This window comes from Mesoplodon densirostris, chromosome 2 (genome assembly GCF_025265405.1).
Source record: "Mesoplodon densirostris isolate mMesDen1 chromosome 2, mMesDen1 primary haplotype, whole genome shotgun sequence".
Taxonomy (NCBI): Eukaryota; Metazoa; Chordata; class Mammalia; order Artiodactyla; family Ziphiidae; genus Mesoplodon; species Mesoplodon densirostris.
The window spans coordinates 67,588,005-67,611,063 of NC_082662.1; the positions used below are offsets into that span (position 1 = coordinate 67,588,005).

General features: G+C 38.9%; 1 protein-coding gene across 2 annotated transcripts in view; it reads left to right on the top strand.

Moving 5' to 3' along the window:
- The first annotated feature begins 721 nt into the window (after positions 1 to 721).
- ACADM (acyl-CoA dehydrogenase medium chain) overlaps positions 722 to 23,059 on the top strand; it is a 48,811-nt gene continuing 26,473 nt past the window's right edge. For both annotated transcript variants that reach the window (XM_060084560.1, XM_060084569.1), the window contains exons 1-6: positions 722 to 807; positions 10,375 to 10,462; positions 12,647 to 12,744; positions 12,861 to 12,930; positions 13,569 to 13,669; positions 14,654 to 14,734. In XM_060084560.1, coding sequence (XP_059940543.1) covers positions 778 to 807; positions 10,375 to 10,462; positions 12,647 to 12,744; positions 12,861 to 12,930; positions 13,569 to 13,669; positions 14,654 to 14,734 — 468 coding nt within the window. In that variant the 5' untranslated portion in view covers positions 722 to 777. The remainder of the gene's footprint in view (positions 808 to 10,374; positions 10,463 to 12,646; positions 12,745 to 12,860; positions 12,931 to 13,568; positions 13,670 to 14,653; positions 14,735 to 23,059) is intronic.

A 23,059-nucleotide genomic window follows, 5' to 3' on the forward strand; every position in this document is an offset into this window, starting at 1 on the left:
TCCAACATTCATTCGCTGAGCCAGAAGCTTTAGACAGGCTCACCTTGCACCCTTATTTCTACACACGTGTACAGTAATAAGTAGCCTTGGGAATACGCAGGAAGATCAAATTTACTTCGTTGATTAAATTCCCTTTGTTTAAATTTTCTTCAACACAGAACATCCTTTAGCTTTGTGTCCAGCGTTTGAGAGTAAAGTATACTTTAAATCGTCAAGGCAGAAATGATTTGGGTTTGATAGGTTTCTCCGGGTTAAAAGTCAAGGTCGAAAGCCAGGGAGACGTCTTTTCGCCAGGCTCCTCACCGCGCCCTCTCACCCAGATTCTCCGCCAGCCCGGTGCCCCGCCAGTTCCCCGCTTGGCGCCAGCAGCCCGCCCAGTTCCCGCCTCCCTCGCCGGTGCCGCCCTCCCGGTTCCTTCTCCGCACCGCTGTCAGCCTCAGCTTCCCCCCAAGAGGGCGCATCGTCTAAACTCAAAGGACCAGCGGGAAGCGAAGCCTTTTCAGGGACCACCCCTCGCGACTCTACAGGCACCAAGGCCGCCAAGATGGCGCAGAAGGCGCAGGCGAGGTCACCTAGCGAGCGAGCTTTCCGCACAAGGATCCCCGCTTCCGCCTTTCATTTCACTTCCAGTGCCCTACTTCGGAGGCCCAGCCCCCTAGGCCCCGCCCACACCCTGGAGGGTGGTCGGTGCCAGAACATGGGCGGGGCCAGAATCGCGTCAGCGGTCTTGGCACAAGCTGCTAGGTTAGAGACTGAGTAGCCGGACGGAGTGTCAACATGGCAGCGCTGTTTAGGCGAAGCTGCGGGGTGAGAGGAAGAGCAGGGCTCGGCGCGGGTGGGAAATGGAGCTTGTGGTGTTTGGCGAGGGGGACCTAGACCGGAAATTGGTGTGGCCGGGGGTGGGGACGGTGTGGGAAGCGGTGAAGGAGTCCTCCTTACCCCACCTCTGGCAATAGCCTGGATTCCGGACCCTGACTTTCACGCCACACCCTCCTCTCGTTGTGGGACGGAATGCTTCCTGCGTTTTCACTTTCCTCTATCCCCTCGGCAGCTGCCCCCGATATAGGCGGCGCCCACTTTTCAGAATATCGCTTTTCTTTCTCTGGCCCGAGACCCTTCCAGAGGTTTTCCGGAGGAATCCCATCCTATCTCGAAGTAAACCCATCTCTGAATTGGCCGGTGCCTCAGAATTACAACCCTGAACTAACTAACTAACTAGTTTTTGCTGAACTAGTATGTCTTGGGGAAAGTCTCTACTGGCTTTCTATCCCCAGCCTAAGAAGGTCATAAAGTAAATTTCATTCTGCAGTTGATGTATACTACAACAGCGGTTCCCAACCTTTTTTTGCACAAGGGACCGGTTTCATGGAAGACGAATTTTTTCCATGGGGGTGGGGGGATGGTTCAGGCGGCAATGCGAGCGATGCGGAGCCCAGGTGAAGATTCGCTCGCTAGCCCACCACGCACCTCCTGTTGTGCGTCCTGGTTCCTAACAGGCCGCGGCCCGGTATCCTGCGGCCCCGGGGGTTGGGGACCCCTGTACTACAAAGTGCAGCCTGCCAAGTTAGGGGGAAAAGGAAAACGGAGCAGCTGCTCATTAGGATAATAAGTTTAATATGCTTTTGGTTTCGTAATATGGAGGGAGACGCCTCCACGTTGTGTACGTAAAAAAAAGAGGAAAGTAAATCATACGGCACACTTTTCTTTGAAGCTTGTTTGTATATTCTAGTGTTGGCGCACAGATTTTAAATTGTCTCAGTCACTAGATATATTTTGCTAGCTTTATTATTTATATAGTCACACAAGACTGCCATTTAAATATCATTTATAATTAAGAACGTTATGCCCTGTACCAAAATAGTAGCTGATTTAGAATTTAGGGTAATTCTGATGGATTTTTGCCCAATATTTGTCATTGTTATGCAGGTTAATGGACTCTGAAGGCAGAGATTGGGGGATTTAAAAAATGATTTTAAACTCTGACACCAGAAAAAAAGGGATTTCTCAATCTCGCAAAAAAAGGAAATAGAAAAACCTGATCCAGAAAACTTATACCCCTATAGTATCTCTTCTTTGACACTCCCATAAAACTAAGACTAATTCCTAAGAAATATGCAAAAGTCTTTCATTATATTTGTGCTGTTATTGCAGAGTTAATGCTTGATTAAAGTTGCTGCCTTTTGGAGGTTTGGAATTCCATTGTTCTGATCAGAGAGCTCAAAGTAGTAACCAATATTTATATAGCATTACGCTTCCAAAATATTATCTTATTTTAATCATCTCCGCCATTACCCAGTAAGATTAGCCTCATTTTCCAGGTTTGAAAAGTTAATTAACAGGGCTTTGGACATTGTTCCCTGGCTGTAGCTACCTTTGTACTTTGTTTTACACAACATGTTTTCCTGAAAAATCGTATGTAAACTTTTTGTAAATTATTTTAGATACATTAATAATTCCCTATTTAAAGTCTCTCAGCAGACCATTTTACCTGTATTGTGAGGTCTAATTTTGTGCAATGCTGTCAAAACACACATTTAGAAGGGTCAAGTTTTTTGGTCTGATTTTTGTTGGGTGTTTTTTTTTTTTAATGGAATCTAATAACCAATTAGGATACTTAAATTGAAAGAGCAGTATAGCAAGGTGGTTGATGGCATGAGTTCATGATAGTAAATGTTAGAATAATAATCCTGGTTCCTAATAGCAAGTAGAATGACCTTGGCCAATTTTACTTGACTTTTCTGAGCCTCAGTTTCTACATATGCAAAATAAGAATAAAAATAGTTCCTTAATCTTAGGGTTGACCGAAAGATTCAGTGCATTGATACTTGGAATGTGACTAAAGAAGAATACGTTTGGTCTATGATGACTGGACAATGAGTATCAGAGAAACCATGTTTTACTTCCAAAATAAAATTAATGAAAATTGCAAAACAGATGTGAATTTTTGTACCCTATTTTTTTCAAAATTGTAGTATAAAGTGTGTTATCACTTTGAAAGGGTTATTTAAATTAAGATATTTGACAGTCTTCATTGTCACTTTAAATGTAGATAATTCTGTTTACAAGTTCAAGTTGTCATCTACAAAGTGGATACTTTCTTTTCACAGATTTTGAAAAACATAAGCAAGTTCAGTTCTTGATCTTTTAGTATATTGTTGAGTTTCTCTTTTCTTTCAATATCTAGCTTACTAGAATTTAGTTCCATCAAATTCCTTGAAGTGTAAATTGTGTAATTTTGGCTGTCCTTAAACATTTACTTAGGAGTTCCAGTATGATTTCCAGTTTGATAACTTTAATAAATGCGAGTGTTTACTTTTTGTGTACATTGAACTGTTGTGAGTATAAAAATGGATTGCAAAGGAATAATATCTGCTTATATTTTTTATATATCTTTCTGAAGAAATATGCATGTATTTCAGGTATTAAGACAAGTAGTATATTAATGGTTTAGAATAGGGTTGGCAAACTGTAAAGAGACAGTAAATATTTTTGGCTTTGTGGACCATATGGTTTCACAACTCTGCTGTGAAAGCAGCAATAGACAATATGGTGTGGCTGTGTTCCAACAGAATTTTATTTACAAAACTGGTGGGTACCATAGTGTACTTACCCTTGGCTTAGAATATTCTAAGAATACTTACAGACAACAGCAGAAAATATAGAAAATTGTTTTAGGCTAATTTGTTTTGTTAAATAAAGTGAGGTATCGTAGAAAATGGGATCCTCCAAGGGGAAGATTCCCAGAGGCATTCCTGGGAGGCTCTCCAGAGACAGGGTATCAAAGTTGATGGACTAGGCAACGCTTGAATATATGGTACCATCCTATTGTTGCCCCCCCGCCCCGTTCCAACTCCCCAATCACAAATGTTCTAGAACTTGTAGGTGAGATTTCTCGAATAGTGGTTCTAAGTCTACCAATACCCCTGATTGGTATTTGTCTTGGAAACACTCCATGTTAGTAGTGCAAATACCACTGATCAGTTTTAGTTGCATTGCATTTTCTAAAAAATTTATTTTTTATACAGCAGGTTCTTATTAGTTATCTATTTCATACATATTAGTGTATACATGTCAATCGCAATCTCCCAATTCATCCCCCCCCACAACGTTCCCCCCTTGGTGTCCATACGTTTGTTCTCTACGTCTGTGTCTCTATTTCTGCCTTGCAAACGGTTCATCTGTACCATTATTCTCAGTTCTCCATATATGTGTTAATATACTATATTTGTTTTTCTCTTTCTGACTTACTTCACTCTGTATGACAGTCTCTAGGTCCATCCATTTCTCTACAAATGACCCAATTTCGTTCCTTTTTATGGCCGAGTAATATTCCATTGTATATATGTACCACATCTTCTTTATCCATTCGTCTGTCAGTGAGCATTTAGGTTGCTTCCATGACCTGGCTATTGTAAATAGTGCTGCAGTGAACATTGGGGTGCATGTGTCTTTTTGAATTACTGTTTTCTCTGGCTGTGTGCCCAGCAGTGGAATTGCTGGGTCATATGGTAAATCTATTTTTAGTTTTGGGTTTTTTTTTTGCGGTACATGGGCCTCTCACTGTCGTGGCCTCTCCCGTTGCAGAGCACAGGCTTCGGACGCACAAGCTCAGCGGCCATGGCTCACGGGCCTAGCCGCTCCGCGGCATGTGGGATCCTCCTGGACACGAACCCGTGTCCGCTGCATCGGCAAGTGGACTCTCAACCACTGTGCCACCAGGGAAGCCCTATTTTTAGTTTTTTTAAGGAACCTCCATACTGCTTTCCATAGTGGCTGTATCAATTTGCATTCCCACCAGCAGTGCAAGAGGGTTCCCTTTTCTCCACACCCTCTCCAGCATTTGTTGTTTGTAGATTTTCTAATGATGCCCATTCTAACGGGTGTGAGGTGATACCTCATTATAGTTTTGATTTGCATTTCTCTAATAATTAGTGATGTTGAGCAGCTTTTCATGTGCTTCTTGGCCATCTGTATGTCTTCTTTGGAGAGATGTCTATTTAGGTCTTCTGCCCATTTTTGGATTGGGTTGTTGGTTTTTTTAATATTGAGCTGTATGAGCTGTTTATATATTTTGGAGATTAATCCTTTGCCTATTGATTCATTTGCAAATATTTTCTCCCATTCTGAGGGTTGTCTTTTTGTCTTGTTTATAGTTTCCTTTGCTGTGAAAAAGCTTTTAAGTTTCATTAGGTCCCATTTGTTTATTTTTGTTTTTATTTCCATTACTCTAGGAGGAGGGTCAAAAAACATCTTGCTGTGATTTATGTCAGAGTGTTCTTCCTATGTTTTCCTCTAAGAGTTTTATAGTGTCCGGTCTTACATTTAGGTCTTTAAACCATTTTGAGTTTATTTTTATGTATGGTGTTAGGGACTGTTCTAATTTCATTCTGTTACATGTAGCTGTCCAGTTTTCCCAGCACCACTTACTGAAGAGACTGTCTTTTCTCCATTGTATATCCTTGCCTCCATTGTCATAGATTAGTTGACCATATTTGTGTGTCTATCTCTGGGCTTTCTATCCTGTTCCATTGATCTGTATTTCTGTTTTTGTGCCAGTACCATATTGTCTTGATTACTGGAGCTTTGTAGTATAGTCTAAAGTCAGGGAGTCTGATTCCTCCAGCTCCATTTTTTTTCCCTCAAGAAAAAATATACTTTGGCTTTTTGGGGACTTTTGTTTCTCCATACAGATTTTAAGATTTTTGTTCTAGTTCTAGTAAAAAATGCCATTGGTAATTTGATAGGGATTGCATTGAATCTGTAGATTCCTTTGGGTATTAGAGTTATTTTCGCAATATTGATTCTTCTAATCTAAGAACATGGTATATCTCTCCATCTGTTTGTGTCATCTTTGATTTCTTTCATCAGTGTCTTGTAGTTTTCCAAGTACAGGTCTTTTGCCTTCTTAGGTAGGTTTATTCTTAGGTATTTTATTCTTTTTGTTGCCATGTTTAATGGGATTCTTTCCTTAATTTCTCTTTCTGATCTTTCGTTGTTAGTATATAGGAACGCAAGAGATTTCTGTGCATTAATTTTGCAACTTTACTGAATTCATTGATTAGCTCTAGTAGTTTTCTGGTGGCATTTTTAGGATTATCTATTTATAGTATCATGTCATCTGCAAACAGTGACAGTTTTACTTCTTCTTTTCTGATTTGTATTCCTTTTATTTCTTTTTCTTCTCTGATTGCTGTGGCTAGGACTTCCAAAACTATGTTGAATAAGAGTGGAGAGAGTGGACATCCTTGTCTTGTTCCTGATCTTAGAGGAAATGCTTTCAGTTTTTCACCATTGAGAATGATTTTTGCTGTGGGTTTGTCATATATGGCCTTTATTATGTTGAGGTAGTTTCCCTCTGTGCCCACTTTCTGGAGAGTTTTTGTCATAAATGTGTGTTGAATTTTGTCAAAAGCTTTTTTTTTTTTTTTTTTTTTTTTGCCGTACACGGGCCTCTCACTGTTGTGGCCTCTCCCATTGCGGAGCACAGGCTCCAGATGCGCAGGCTCAGCAGCCATGGCTGGACCCATGGGTCCAGCCGCTCCACGGCATGTGGGATCCTCCCAGATTGGGGTATGAAGCCATGTCCCCTGCATTGGCAGGTGGACTCTCAACCACTGCGCTGCCAGGGAAGCCCTCAAAAGCCTGTTCTGTGTCTATGGAGATGATCATATGGTTTATATTCTTCAGTTTGTTAATATGGTGTATCACATTGATTGATTTGCATATATTGAAGAATCTTTGCATCTCTGGGAAAAATCCCACTTGATCATGGTCTATGATTCTTTTAATGTGTTTTTGGACTCTGTTTGCTAGTATTTTGTTGAGGATTTTTGCATCTATATTCATCAGTGATATTGGTCTGCAATTTTCTTTTTTTGTAGTATCTTTGTCTGGTTTTGGTATCAGGGTGATGGTGGCCTCCTAGAATGAGTTTGGGAGTGTTCCTTTCTAACAATTTGTCCATTTCTTCCAGGTTGTCCATTTTATTGGCATAGAGTTTCTTGTAGTAGTCTCTTATGTTGCTTTGTATTTCTGCTGTGTCTGTTTTAACTTCTCCTTTTTCATTTCTAATTTTATTGATTTGAGTCCTCTTGCTCTTTTTCTTGATGAGTCTGGCTAAAGGTCTATCAATTTTGTTTATCTTCTCAAAGAACCAGGTTTTAGTTTTATTGATCTTTGGTATTGTTTTCTTTGTTTCTATTTCATTTATTTCGGCTCTGATCTTTATGATTTCTTTCCTTCTGCTAACTTTGGGTTTTGTTTGTTCTTCTCTAGTTTCTTTAGGTGTAAGGTTAGATTGTTTATTTGAAATTTTTCTTGTTTCTTGAGGTAGGATTGTGTTGCTATAAACTTCCCTCTTAGAACTGCTTTTGCTGCATCCCATAGGTTTTGGTTCGTCATGTGTTCATTGTCATTTGTCCCTAGGTATTTTTTGATTTCCTGTTTGATTTCTTCAGTGATCTCTTGGTTATTTAGTAATGTGTTGTTTAGCCTCCATGTGTTTGTGTTTTTTACTTTTTTTTCCCTGTAATTTATTTCTAATCTCATAGCGTTGTGGTCGGAAAAGATGCTTGATATGATTTCAGTTTTCTTAAATTTACCGAGGCTTGATTTGTGATCCAAGATGTGATCTGTCCTGGAAAATGTTCCATGTGCACTTGAGAATGAAATGTAATCTGCTCTTTTCAGATGGTCCTATAATTATCAATTAAATCTATCTGGTCTGTTGTGTCTTTTGAATCTTGTGTTTCCTTATTAATTTTCTGGATGATCTGTCCATTGGTGTAAGTGAGGTGTTAAGGTCCCCCACCATTATTGTGTTACTGTGGATTTCCTCTTTTATAGCTGTTAGCATTTACCTTGTGTGTCGAGGTGCTCCTATGTTGGGTGCATATATATTTATAATTGTTATATCTTCTTCTTGGATTGATCCCTTGATCATTATGTAGTGTCCTTCCTTGTCTCTTGTAGCGTTCTTTGTTTTAAAGTCTATTTTATTTGATATGAGTATTGCTACTCCAGCTTTCTTTTGATTTCCATTTGCATGGGATATCTTCTTCCATCCCCTCACTTTCAGTCTGTGTGCATCCCTAGTTCTGAACTGGGTCTCTTGCAGACAGCATATACATGGGCCTTGTTTTTGTATCCATTCAACAAGCCCGTGTCTTTTGGTTGGAGCATTAAATCCACTCACATTTAAGGTGATTATTGAAATGTATGTTCCTATTACCATTTTTTAATTGTTTTGAGTTTGTTTTTTAGGACCTTTTCTTTTCTGTGTTTCCCACTTAGAGAAGTTCCTTTAGCATTTGTTGTAGAGCTGGTTTGGTGCTGCTGAATTCTCTTAGCTTTTGCTTGTCTGTAAAGCTTTTGATTTCTCTGTTGAATCTGAATGAGATCCTTGCTGGGTAGAGTAATCTTGGTTATAGGTGCTTCCCTTTCATCACTTTAAATATATCATGCCACTCCCTTTTGGCTTGTAGAGTTTCTGCTAAGAAATCAGCTGTTAAGCTTATGGGAGTTCCCTTGTATATTGTTTGTTGTTTTTCCCTTACTCCTTTTAATAATTTTTCTTTGTCTTTAATTTTTGTCAGTTTGATTACTGTGTGTCTTGGTGTGTTTCTCCTTTGGTTTATCCTGCCTGGGACTTGGGTGCTTCCTAGACTTGGGTGGCTATTTCCTGGACTTGGGTGGCTTCTTGGACTTGGGTGGCTATTTCCTTTCCCATGTTAGGGAAGTTTTCGACTATAATCTATTCACATATTTTCTCAGGTCCTTTCTCTCTCTCTTCTCCTTCTGGGATCCCTATATGTGAATGTTGTTGCATTTAATGTTGTCCCAGAGGTCTCTAAGGCTGTCTTCACTCTTTTCATTCTTTTTCTAAATTCTTTCCACTGTAGTGAATTCCACCATTCTGTCTTCCAGGTCACTTATCCGTTCTTCTGTCTCAGTTATTCTAATATTGATTCCTTCTAGTGTAGTTTTCATTTCTGTTATTGTATTGTTCATCTCTGTTTGTTTGTTCTTTAATTCTTCTAGGTCTTTGTTCTTTAATTCTTCTAGGTCTTTGTTAAACATTTCTTGCATCTTCTTTATCTTTGCTGCCATTCTTTTTCTGAGGTCCTAGATCATCTTCACTATCATTATTCTGAATTCTTTTTTCTGGAAGGTTGCCTATCTCCACTTCATTTAGTTGTTTTTCTGGGGTTTTGCCTTGTTCCTTCATCTGGTACATAGTCTTCTGCCTTTTCATTTTGTCTGTCTTTCTGCGAATGTGGTTTTCGTTCCACAGGCTACAGAATTGTAGTTTTTCTTGCTTCTGCTATCTGCCCTCTGGTGGATGAGGCTATCTAAGAGGCTTGTGCCAGCTTTCTGATGGGAGGGACTGGTGGTGGGTAGAGCTGGCTGTTGCTCTGGTGCGCAGAGCTCAGTAAAACTGTAATCCACTTGTCTGCTGATGGGTTTGGCCGAGTTCCCTTCCTGTTGGGTGTTTGGCCTGAGGCGACTCAGCACTTGCACCTCCCTGGCTCTTTGGTGGGGCTAATGGCGACTCCAGGAGGGCTGACACCAAGGTGTACTTCCCAGAACTGCTGCCAGTGTCCTTGTCCCCGTGGTGAACCACAGCCACCCCCCACCTCTGCAGGAGACCCTCCAACACTAGCAGGTAGGTCTGGTTCAGTCTTCTACAGGGTCACTGCTCCTTCACCGGGTCCTGATGTGCACACTACTTTGTGCCCTCCAAGAGTGGAGTCTCTGTTTCACCCAGTCCTGTTGAAATCCTGCAATCAAATCCCACTAGCCTTCAAAGTCTAATTCTCTGGGAATTCCTCCTCTTGTTGCTGGACCCCCAGGTTGAGAAGCCTGACGTGGGGCTCAAAACCTTCACTCCAGTGGGTGGACTTCTGTGGTATAATTGTTCTCCAGTTTGTGAGTCACCCACCCAGTGGTTATGGGATTTGATTTTATTGTGCTTGCACCCCTCGTCCCATCTTTTTGCGGCTTCTCCTTTGCCTTTGGTAGTGGAGTATCTTTTTTGGTGAGTTCCAGTGTCTTCCTGTTGATGATTGTTCAGCAGTTGTGATTCTGGTGCTCTCTCAAGAGGGAGTAAGCGCACATCCTTCTACTCCGCCATCTTGAACCAATCTCTCCACATTGCATTTTTTTAAAAAAGAATTTCCTTTATGATAGGTGTTCAAATATCTGATAATTGGTTTAATACAGAAGTCAAATTGTGGTTGAGGGCATTTAAATACTGACTTAAACTGTTTTCTTGAATATGGTCAAAGAAGCTGTTCTACTCACTTGTGTTGTCAGTATTCTATTTGACTCATGTTTAGTTTATCAAATTTATTGTAATAAAATTGTTCTTTGCAGGTGCTGAGAAGTCTTTCTCGCTTTGACTGGAGATCACAACATACGAAAGCTGCCCAACACCGTGAACCTGGATCAGGATTTAGTTTTGGTATATGCTTTGTTCTGTGTTTTGATTTTAATCTTTTGTTTGTGGTATGTATGCAGCTTTTTATATGTATTTATCAGGAACATGTTTGTAAACAAACTTAGTAATGTCTGTAAGTGAATGGAACCAATTGCCATCCACAGATTGTTCACAGTTAGCCATACCCATTCTTCCTGATCTTTTTTTCTTCTCCATCATAATACCCTATACATAAATCTGTATTAGCAGCATACATATATATTTCTGCCATTTTTCTTAAGTATATATCCCCAAATAAATAACAAATTCACTGCTACATATGACTAGTCTTCAACTTAGAAATGAATGCAACAAATACTTCTTAAACACTTATTAGTTACAAAGTGCTAGGTGCCTGCTAATAAGCTAGAGCCTGTTTTTTCCATAATATATCTGAACTGCAGTTTGGTGCTAGTACATATGGTTCTCAGTTTTGGGATCAGGGAGCCATGTGGTGTCGGAGGGCAAAGGAATAAGATTTTGCTTCCCTTTTCTCTCTAAAATGAAGAGCCCCACCAAGGCAAAAAATTAGAAAAATAATCCCTTTCTTCAGCATCCTTTGCCCCCTAAAGTGCTTCTTGCTTCAAAATTATTACCTTTCCTCTAGTTGAAAACCCATTTTTTCAGTTCACTTGGTCTCAGAAAATAGTTAAAAGGCAGCTGAGATAATTAACTCACACCGAGGTAGAAATAACAAACTCAAAACTCCCTAGGGTTATCATTTTTGGTTTTTATTTTATTTTTTAAGATTGTTAGCATCTTTAAAAGTTTTTTTTTTTTTTTTAACAGAATTAAGTGAAAATTTTGAAACAGCATGAGGGTAGCAGTTTGGGAGACTGGATCTTATTTTCTTATTGAGATGTTAGCATAGGTTTGGTATGGTTGCTCTTTAGTTTCAGTTTGTCAGGTACAGATTCATACTCAACAGTAAGAGACTAGCAGGAGAAATCTATGGTGGTTCGCTGACTGACAGAAGATGAGATAGATATAAGTGTTTAGGAGGGAGATTGTGGAGCTCAAGAAAAGGAATAGGGATAACACCTATGACCAGTTGCACCTGGTTGTTTAGCTATAAAATGGGGATAATATCTACAACACAGGATTTATTTGAAGATTAACTTATATGACATATGTGAAGTCCTAGCACATAGTAACTGGATCAAAGTAGATTCTCAAATAATACATAATAGATCCTTGCCTTCCCTCCCCTTTAACCACTCACAATTTTGATACGACTTGGCCCCAGTTTTAGAAGTAAAGTTGTGATGTAGAGAACACTAGACTGAAACGCTAAGTATACTTTTATTGCTAATTCATTGTAAGACTCTGGGGCTATCGTTTCCTCAGTCTGGGCTTTTGTTTCCTTACTTATACAATGAGAGATTCAACACAGAATTTCTAATGTCTTTTACATTTTATTTCATACATCCCTATAGAAATGATTACTATACTCCTAAACATTCTTGCTTATTCTTGCCTTTCTGCCTTTTTTCTCATTCTTCTTGCCTGAAATACCCTATATCTTTTAAAAACTTTACCTATCCTTTGATAGTATGGATTTTAAAAAGTATGGTGGTAATTGGCTTCTGTCCTTGGTCCAGTCACCCTATTCACTTCATTAATTTGAGAAGCTTTCCCACCACTTTTGCCAGTTGCTTTGTGCTAATTTATAAACTTAAATTATCTGAGTTTAAAGGAGGAGTAAAATTGAAATTATATTAGTATTATATGATATTTTGGAACAAGTTTTATTGGTTTATGGTCACTGGTCATGTCTTAGCTCCCTAATTAGATTGATTCTTGAGATCAGGGCATTGTCATATGTATTAGTTTTATTTCAGTGTTAGTCAAAGTTTGATGAGTCTGCTTTGGAACTAATAATAAGTAAGAAAAATTGTTTTTACCTTAACACTTGGAAGAGGAAAACTCAAGTTTATATCTGTTACTTATTTGTAAAAGCTAGAAATCTTACCTAGCTTTTTGGCATGAGTATTGATATAGATTTATTCATATAGCACAGTGAAATCTTGATTAGTCTGAAGGCACACTGTAGTCTGACTTTCTTGTTATCAAGGTTTAAAGTCTCCATTATAAATATATATTTCCACATACTTCATTTCCCTCAACTCATTGTCCTATTTTAATGTTTTCTAAATAACTTTCCTTTAGCGTTCACTGAACAGCAGAAAGAATTTCAAGCTACTGCTCGTAAATTTGCCAGGGAGGAAATAATCCCAGTTGCTGCAGAATATGATAAGACTGGCGAGGTAGGTTTATGCATTTTAAGGAGAGAAAAGTCTTTGACATATTTTACAAGATTTTAAATATAAATAGATTTTAAATATAACTGGCTTTTATCTTTATTATTATTTTTTTCTTTCAGTACCCTGTCCCACTAATTAAAAGAGCCTGGGAACTTGGTTTATTGAATACACACATTCCAGAAAGTTGTGGTAAGCTTTCTTTACATTTTTAATTCTAGAATAGAATGCCTATGTACAAGAAGAATTTTGAAATTCTATTCAGTCATTCTTTCAGATATTTGTTGCCATTAAATGGCTTTCTACTTTTGTGCCCCTGTGTTCAGACTTCAGTATTTGTCAGCTTTTAGAAGCCTTGTACTCAACACTTAGAGGCATTCTTCCTTCTTTATAACTGGTTCCGATGTTAACTTGATCCTAATCCTTGGTAACTTCTCTCTCTACAGTTAGTTGATTTGTTGCATTTTAATTCTACCTTTGATTTTACATTTTATTGAGACTTTCCTTTCACTCCTTTCGTCAGTCAAAAGGTTAAAATTTTAGCAGAGTTGAATCAAGTTTTTACAAAATCAAGCTGAAACAGGAAGACAGGTCCAGATTACAAATAGTAAGAGAATTTTTTGAAATTTTAAAACTTACTTTAGAGAAGTATACTTTGTTACTGTACTAGCCAGAAAACTTTTAGTTTCTAGTGTTATAGATACTGTATTTGCAAATTTGCTGTTAAAATCAATTAGGTTATATCGGAAGTAATTTAAATAGTTCACCCTTATTTCTGTTGAGGTGTGCTATATATTATAATGGGCTCTTAAAACATTTTGATACTGTAGGAGGTCTTGGACTTGGAACTTTTGATAGCTGTCTAATTACTGAAGAAATGGCTTATGGATGTACAGGGGTTCAGACTGCTATTGAAGGAAATTCTCTGGGGGTAAGTTACCTAGAAAATGAATTGCTTAACTGAGCTGTTGTTAATGAAACAGTACTGCTAAGTTAGGTTAGCTGGTGGAACACAGTTTTCTTTAAAAAAGGAACACAAGATTCTGCAGTGAAGCCTGGAGTTCTTTTCCATGAGTTGATCATTCTGGCTGTTGTCTTTAGTACTCAGAGTCCTAGCTGTCTCTGTGGGAAACTGTTCACTTTGGCTGTGGCTTCAGTGGTAATTCTTAGGTAAGGGCATTGAGGAGAAGGATTGGGATGGCTTGCTGCCACTGCTGGCAATGCTGAAATTTAGTGAGTAATTCTTAGGACACTTGATCATATATACCATGTTATTTATTGTAAATTTAATTCTTTTTTGTTTGTTTGTTTGTTTTTGGCTGCATTGGGTCTTCGTTACTGCGTGCAGGCTTTCTCTAGTTGCGGCAAATGGGGGCTACTCTTCATTGCAGTGCGCAGGCTTCTCATTGCGTGGCTTCTCTTGTTGCGGAGCACGGGCTCTAGGCGCGTGGGCTTCAGTAGTTGTGGTGCATGGGCTCAGTAGTTGTGACTCGCAGGCTCTAGAGCACAGGGTCAGTAGTTGTGGCACACGGGCTTAGTTGCTCTGTGGCATGTCGGATCTTCCCGGACCAGGGCTCGAACCTGTGTCCCCTGCATTGGCAGGAGGATTCTTAACCACTGTGCCACCAGGGAAGTCCGTAAATTTAATTCTCTACTTGTGCATCTTACTACAGTAGATTTTTATATATTATATTACCAACAAGTCCTATATAACTTTGTTTTATGAAAATACTTGGATTAATAGATTTATATCCTCGTGGCTTTAGCTCTCTAACTTAGAGGCAGAATAAAGGCCAATTCTTTGGACTTACCCTTGGGGGAAAATAGTTCTCATGTTTTGAATTAAGTATTTCAATTTACATACCTAATTTTAAAATATCTTGCTTTTTTAATATCACTTTTCTTTGGTTGATAGCAAATGCCTGTTATTATTGCTGGAAATGATGAACAACAAAAGAAATATTTGGGGAGACTGACTGAGGAGCCACTGATGTGTGTGAGTATGTGTAGCTGCTGCTTTATTTCACATTTAAAGAAGTGAATAAGTGTGCTCTTCTTCCTTTTCAGTCTGTATGTATACACTGGGCTACAGCACATTAAGGCAAAAGCAACATATTTAGGTACAATGATGTTTCTGGGGTGCCAGAAAGTGTCATAAAATAATCCTCTTGCTTATTTCCAGAAGAAAGATACCTACTTATAATGTTTCTGGGATGCCAGAAAAGTATCATAACAATCCTCTAGCTTATTTCCAGGAGAGTAATAGCTACTTAATGGAGCACTCTAGAGCTCTAGAACTGAGCAGTTGTGTCAGGAATTTCAGATGGAATACATGACAGTAGGTGTTTGAACTAGTAGTTTTTTGAACTAATAAGAAATTAATATGACTGAAAAGATAACAGTTTGTTTGTTGAATGACTGAGTGACTTCAGGAGGATATTTATAGGTTTTATTTAATTTTCTGAGAACTACTCAACAAATTTTTAAATTGGAATTTATTTTGGCCGTGCCGTGCAGCATGCGGGATCTTAGTTCCCCAACCAGGGATCAAATCTGTGCCCCTTGCAGTGGAAGCGCAGAGTCTTAACCACTGGACTGCCAGGGAAGTCCCTAAATTGGCTTTTTTATGAAAGATATTCTTATACATTTTACACACATGCATGCTGCAGTTCTATTCTGCAAGTGACTTTACACAGGATATTTCTTTCTTTTGGTTATTAGTCAAACAGATTTCAGTCTAGGGTGTGATTGTGATACCAAAATACAGTAAATTGCTATCATTTTGAGCTAACTGAGAACTGGTCTGAAAGAGTAGAAAGTAGTATTTGAAAATAAATGTTTTGGGCTTCCCTGGTGGCACAGTGGTTGAGAGTCCGCCTGCCGATGCAGCGCACGCGGGTTCGTGCTCCGGTCGGGGAAAATCCCGCATGCCGTGGAGTGGCTGGGCCCATGAGCCATGGCCGCTGAGCCTGCGCGTCTGGAGCCTGTGCTCCGCAACTGGAGAGGCCACAACAGTGAGAGGCCCGCGTACCGCAAAAAAAAAAAAAAAGAAAAAAGAAAATAAATGTTTTTTATTTATTTTAGGTACCTAAATTTCAGGTATACTTATGAAGACATTTATATGTATTTCCTACTTAGTTGTCAATTTGTTTCAACAGGTGAGAGTTACCTAGTAGGCTAATTCTCAATATTGTCTAAGAATTGTGTGAAACATCCAGATTCTTTTCTTGTAATGTATATAATATTAGAAACAGGCTAAAAAATTGTAGCATAGAGATGCTTTGGAGAACCTAACTTATACACTGATATGAATACTTGTAATTATCTTACTGTTTATAAATAGGTATTTCTAAAATATTAGAGTCTTTAAAAGTAGTTCAAGTACTTTAAACATTTCTTTGGCAGTTTTGTTATTAATATCTTCAGTATATGTAAAAATACATTCACTCTAGTCCCTAAATTATTCTAACTTCTGAATTAATAAAGGTTTACTGTACATTTTCCCCCTTCTAGTGCATAATATTATTCAAATATGTATCTGGTGCAATTTATATGCTCAAAATATGAAGCCAAGGGTGAAAATGAAAATAGTCAATAGGTATATTAATGAAAAATATTGATTAATTTCTACTGAGAGTCAGTTAACTCTCAATAATATTTATAAAATTATACTACATATAATGTGTTTTATTTAAACTTTTTAGAATTAATATTTAAAAAACTTTCAGGTTGTAAAAATAGTATAGAAGATTTAGAAAGGTATGAAGAAGAACAAAAACATCTGTAATCCCTCAGATATGAAGTTAACTGGTATAACTGTCTTACTGTATACTCTATTAGATTTTTTAATACATATAGATGTATTTTTCACAATCAAGGTCATATTATATATGCAGTATTACATCCTTTTTAACATAACGAGCATTTTCTTATGCTCTACTTCTTTTTAAATACTGTGATATTTATGACTACATAATATGCTATCTAATTGATGTACTATAAATTATTTCACTATTCCCTATTGTTGAATATTTAAATTCCTTAGATTTTTGCTTTTAAAAATAATGTCAGGGGCTTCCCTGGTGGCACAGTGATTGAGTGTGCGCCTGCTGATGCAGGGGACAGGGGTTTGTGCCCCGGTCTGGGAAGATCCCACATGCCGTGGAGCGGCTGGGCCTGTGAGCCATGGCTGCTGAGCCTGTACATCTGTAGCCTGTGCTCCGCAAAGGGAGAGGCCACAACAGTGAGAGGCCCGCGTACTGGAAGAAAAAAAAAATAATAATGTTGGACCTCCCTGGTGGTGCAGTGGTTAGGAATCCACCTGCCAATGCAGGGGACATGGGTTTGAGCCCTGGTCCAGGAAGAGTCCACATGCTGCAGTACAACTAAGCCCATGTGCCACAACTACTGAACCTGTGCTCTAGAGTCCACGAGCCAACTACTAAGCCCGTGCACCACAACTGCTGAAGCCCATGTGCCTAGAGCCCGTGCTTCTCAGCAAGAGAAGCCACTGCGATGAGAAGCCCATGCACCGCAATGGAGAGTAGCCCCTCCTTGACGCAACTAGAGAAAAGCCCACATGTAGCAATGAAGACCCAATGCAGCCAAAAATAAATAAATAAATTTATTTAAAAAAAAAAATAATGTCATGGTAGGGGACTTCCCTGGTGGTCCAGTGATAAAGAATCCACCTTATAATGCAGGGGACATGGGTTTGATCCCCTGTCAGGGAACTAAGATCCCACATGCTGCAGGGCAACTGAGCCCATGCGACATAACTACTGAGCTCGTGTGCCTCAACTAGAGAGCCTGCATGCTGCAAACTACAGAGCCCATGTGCTTTGGAACCCACATGCCTCAATGACAGAGCCCAGATGTCCTGGGGCCTGTGCTCCACAACTAGAGAAGAGAAAACCTGCACGCCACAACAAGAGAGAAGCCTGTGTGCCATAATGAAAGATCCTGCATGCCTCAACGAAGATCCCACATACCACAACTAAGACCTGAAGCAGCCAATAAAAATAATAATAATAATAATGTCATGGTAAAAACTGACACAGAAAAAGATAAGTTTTTGGATTTAATTTACAGTTACAGTGTTAATGCATGTTCGTAAGACTTAATCTCTTACCAGATCATGTGATCAGTTATACTCTTGCGGAGGAAAGTGAGTACAGAAATAAATCAGGGTGATACTATAATTATTTTTTAATACCACTTAGTGTAAAAACATTTTCTAAAAATCAAAACTAATTGTATTATTGCATATATATTACATATATAGTATTAAAATATCAATAATAAGTTAGAAACCATATTTCTTTTTCAAAGATTGGATTAATCTTTTAAAAAGTATATACCTACAATATAGTATATATTTAAAAAAGTATATACCTAAAATATATGCAGTATTAGACAACTGGAAACAAATATTAGACTACTAGGACAAGCTTGTTATGGGCAAGACATTCAGTAAACTTACTTGTCCAAACATGGTCTAAGAACTCACAAGTGTTTGAAAAAGCGTAACAGTGGTAAAGAAAACTCTTGTCATAAAACCATGCATTTCCAGTGGAACTGAGAAGTAGCTGAAATGTAACTGAACACTGAACTTGGGGTCCCAAGACCTGGCTTCAAGCCATATAATAGCAATATGATCTTATATAGATACTTATCTTCAAAGTCTCTTCTGTATTTTCTTCTGTATTGTTATACACACCTATTTTGGTCGTATAACATCTAAAAAGGATATAGTAAAGATAAAACAAAATGCTTATGTTTTTATAAGAATATCTTCACATAGTGTCCCTTTTGCAAAAATATAGTAATTTCTTTCATACCTAATGGCCAGGGGATACTTTGTTTTTCTTTAACTGCCATTCATTTACTCAATATCTGAATTCCCGGCTATATGCCAGACTTCAGCTTATAGGCAGTTTACACTTGTAACTACAGTATAGTATTTTTTTTGTTTTGGTAAGTAGGAAGCACAGAGGCAATTTTATAGTCCTCCATTAGTAATTATTTGAACCTTGAAGCATGTGTTGTAGTATATTATTCTTTCCGGTTTATCTTTATTTTCACTTCATTCCTGATTTTTTAAAAAGCATGCATTATATGAACAACCTCCAGTCACTTTAGAGTGTAAGGCAAAAAAGAAAAAATTAGTAGAGAATGAATGCAAAATTGTTTAGTAAACTATACAAAGATAAGTTGGTGGTATCATCACTAATAAAGAAAAATATAATGTTCTACTCATTCTTTTAAATATTTGAATACTGTGTACCAGGTGGACTTGGAATAAAACAGTGAATAAAACTGGGCTCTTGGGACTTCCCTGGTAGCACAGTGGTTAAGAATCCCCCTGCCAATGCAGGGGACACAGGTTCAAGCCCTGGTCCGGGAGGATCCCTCATGCTGCGGAGCAGCTAAGCCTGTGTGCCACAACTACTGAGCCTGTGCTCTAGAGCCGGCGAGCCACAACTACTGAGCCTGCATGACACAACTACTGCAGCCCGTGTGCCTAGGGCCTGTGCTCCACAAGAAAGAGAAGCCACTGCAATGAGAAGCCCGCCCACTGCAACAAAGAGTAGCCCCCGCTCGCCGCAACTGGAGAAAGCCCGTGCACATCAGTGAAGACCCAAAGCAGCCCCCCCCAAAAAAAATTTAAAAAACCCCACCAAAACTGGGTTCCGGCTCATAAGTTAACAATCTGGTAGACCCTTAGATCCTTACCCAAAATGTATTCATAGTATTATAGAATTCATAGAATTATGCAAATTAAGTAAATAATAAATTCTTCATAAATAAATAATTATGCATAAAAGAATGTTACTAATTTGCTTGACTTAAGAGAACAAGTTGCACTGGAAACAAAAATGGCTTCTGCTGAAAGAGCATTATAAAATTAATTTTACTTACTAGGAAACAATCAAATAAGACAAGAACAACTCTGAAGAACCAGCCATTGTGCATAGAAACACACAAACTCATACACTTCATAAGTTCTAAAATCTATGCCTTGGGCTTCACTGGTGGCACATTGGTTAAGAATCCACCTGCCAACGCAGGGGACCGGAGTTTGAGCCGTGGTCTGGGAAGATCCCACATGCCGTGGAACAATTAAGCCTGTGTGCCGCAACTAATGAGCCTGCGCTCTCGAGCCTGCGAGCCACAACTACTGAAGCCCTCGTGCCTAGAGCCCATTCTCCGCAACAAGAAAAGCCACCGCAATGAGAAGCCCGTGCACTGCATCGAAGAGTAGCCCCCGCCCGCCACAACTAGAGAAAGCCCGCGTGCAGCAACAAAGATACAATACAGCCAAAAATAAGTAAGAATAAAAGAAATTTATGAAAAAGTTTTAAAAAATAAAAACTATGCCTTATTATAAAGTAGAGGAATGTCAAATAGCATATTTCAGAGGAAAAGAAATTCCCAAAGTTACTTAAAATAAAATTTTGGTATTTGAAAGAATTATCTTTTCTGGAGAGTTCATTTGTATAATACTTCTTTGTTGTGATGTTGAAAACAGATTTGAACATCTAGGTAGAAGAGTAATGCAGTTAACCTACATGACACCTGAATCTCCTCTATAGCTCACCTGTGAAAAGGCCATCTAGCTCATGTTTTCATGTCTAGGAGTCTCAGCTTCCTGAAGCAGCTCCATTTGGGAGTGTCCCTGACTGTTAGAAAGCTCTTCTAGATTGCATGCTCCTGAGGGAAAGGATTGTGTCATTTCCTTTTGTAATGTCACCACCTGATACCATAATAGGTGTTCAATAAATTTGAATAATTTCACACTAGTTTTCTCCTATCAATTCAAATCCTCTCCCTTGGCTGTATAGCCCTTCAGGTATTTTAATATGGCTGTCATGTGGATCTTACTTTTTTCTAAGCAAATTAGCCCCAATTTTTTCATCTTTTCTTCATACAACACAGTAAAGTCCCACTGCCTTCTTAGTAATCACTGACTCAAAAATATTATTATAGAGCTAAATATAGTACTCTAGTATGGTCTGATGAGTACAGAGTAGCATGGTTCCATCACTCTTATTTTAGATACTTTTATTTTTTTTTAATATCCCCTCCTGGCCTTGCCCCCACCCCCCACCTTCATTTTAAACTGGAGCTGATTCAAACCTGCTGCTCTTGGAAATAGGCCATCAGTATAGTCTCCAACAGAAAGATGATCTGTGAGGGGATGTGAGTGTGAGAGAGCAGGGCAATCAGAAAGAATGAGAAAATGAGACAAGGGAATGGAAAAGGTGAATAAACAGAGGACGATGAAGGAGGGAGAAAGACTGAAAGATTAAAATGTTGGGCTGAGTGGGGAGCTTGAAGAGAAGGGAGTTACTGAAAGCCTCGAGTTGGAGCAAGTCCAGAGCTGATCCTTCTGGGCACTGTTCTCTCTCACAGATCCAGAGGGTTGCAATAAAGATGTGTCTCTGAGATTTTCCAGGTCTCTTTCCAGTAAATCTGTATTTTCTTCTTAATTAAGGTCTTCTGGACCAAAGGTGTCATCTAAGAATTGTGTAAAGAGCACAAAGATAGGAAGAGGTAGATACTATTCTTTCGTAAATATAGCTTATAGCATTAGCACTGTTGATTTACATAAAGCTTACTCTTGACTTAAGTTGTCAAATCAGTCTCCCTGTCTCGTGTTAAGTTTTGGTATATTCACTGAGTAGTCTATTAAGTCTCCAGTTCCAGGCCTTATCTCTCCCCTGACCTTTACCCTCCTATATGAACTTATCTATTAGACATTTCTTCCTAGCTAGACTCAAATATCTCTTTTTTTCCAAATTGTATTTTTATTTATTTATTTATTTATTTAATTTATTTATTTTTGGCTGTGTTGGGTCTTCGTTTCTATGCGAGGGCTTTCTCTAGTTGTGGTGAGTGGGGGCCACTCTTCATCGCGGTGCGCGGGCCTCTCACTGTCGTGGCCTCTCTTGTTGCGGAGCACAAGCTCCAGATGCGCAGGCTCAGTAGTTTGGCTCACGGGCCTAGTTGCTCCACGGCATGTGGGATCTTCCCAGACCAGGGCTCGAACCCGCGTCCCCTGCATTGGCAGGCAGGCAATCACTGAGCCACCAGGGAAGACCTAGACTCAAATATCTTAAGCGAAATGTGTCCCAAACCAAATTATTTTCTTCCCACTCTATAGTACTGCTTCTCTTCGAGATTATCCCTAATTGGAAGCTTCCTAAACTAAAAAATTGAGTCATCATAACATCCTCTTTAGCTCCCCAACATCCTATTCAGTCACTGTGTCCTGTGGATTTCACACCACAGTTCTAAACTTCATCTTATCTTCTTGCCTTATCTTCTTAGTTTAAGCTTTCTTTCTTGCATAATTTGTGTCCCTAACTCCAGTCTTATGTACATATTTATGCCACTTACTAGATCTGTGAACTTGGGAAAATTACTTAACCTCACTGTCTCAGTTTCCTTATTTATAAAATGTAGATACCTAGTACCTGTGTCATAAGGATTATTGTGAGGTTTAAATGAGTCAAGTACTTAAAACAGCACCTGGAAGATAGTAAAAAGTTATTATTATTATCTCCCCTTAAATCTGTCCTTTATACTTCTGTAATAATAAACTTATCTAAAATGTAAATCTGTCACTTTCCTGCATTTACAAAAACATTGTGTTTCCATTTCATCAATAGCAGTGGTATCTAATATATCTTTTTTAGTTTGTGAACCCGTTTTAGAATCTGACATCCTCAGAAAAATGCATGTATATTCCTCACTTTTGCACACTAGGCTGCTCTGGATTTCCCTGAAGCCCAGGTTCTGTGGCAAAATAGCAAGTGTTTGATAAACTTTTGTTGAATGCATAAAAGTCTGCTCTCCTTAGCATGGCATACACCTCAGCCTCCAGGACCAGGTCCCTGCCTGCCTTTTTAGCCTGTTTTCATGGCTTTCAGTTTCATACTTTACATTCCAGTACTGAACTGCTAGTACTTTGCCTTGTACAACTGCTGTTTCATTCTTCCATGCCTAGATCAGCTTGCCTCACTTATTTGTCATTCAAGACCTATCTCCTTCAACGAGTATTACTTATTCTTCTTTTCATCTTCCTTACCACTCCACCTCCCACCCCCTACAGGTCTAAGTAGTCATTTCTAATGTCCCTATGTACCCTTACTACTTTGAATTAAAATTAACTGTTAAGGTTTCTCTCTTTGGACTATAAGTACCTTAAGGGTAAGGAACTTGTGTCTTTAGGCCTTGTATTCCCAGTACCTGTCACTCAGTAAACTTGAATGAACTTCAGCTACCCGTTGCTTGCCTTCCACCACTCCCTTTATCC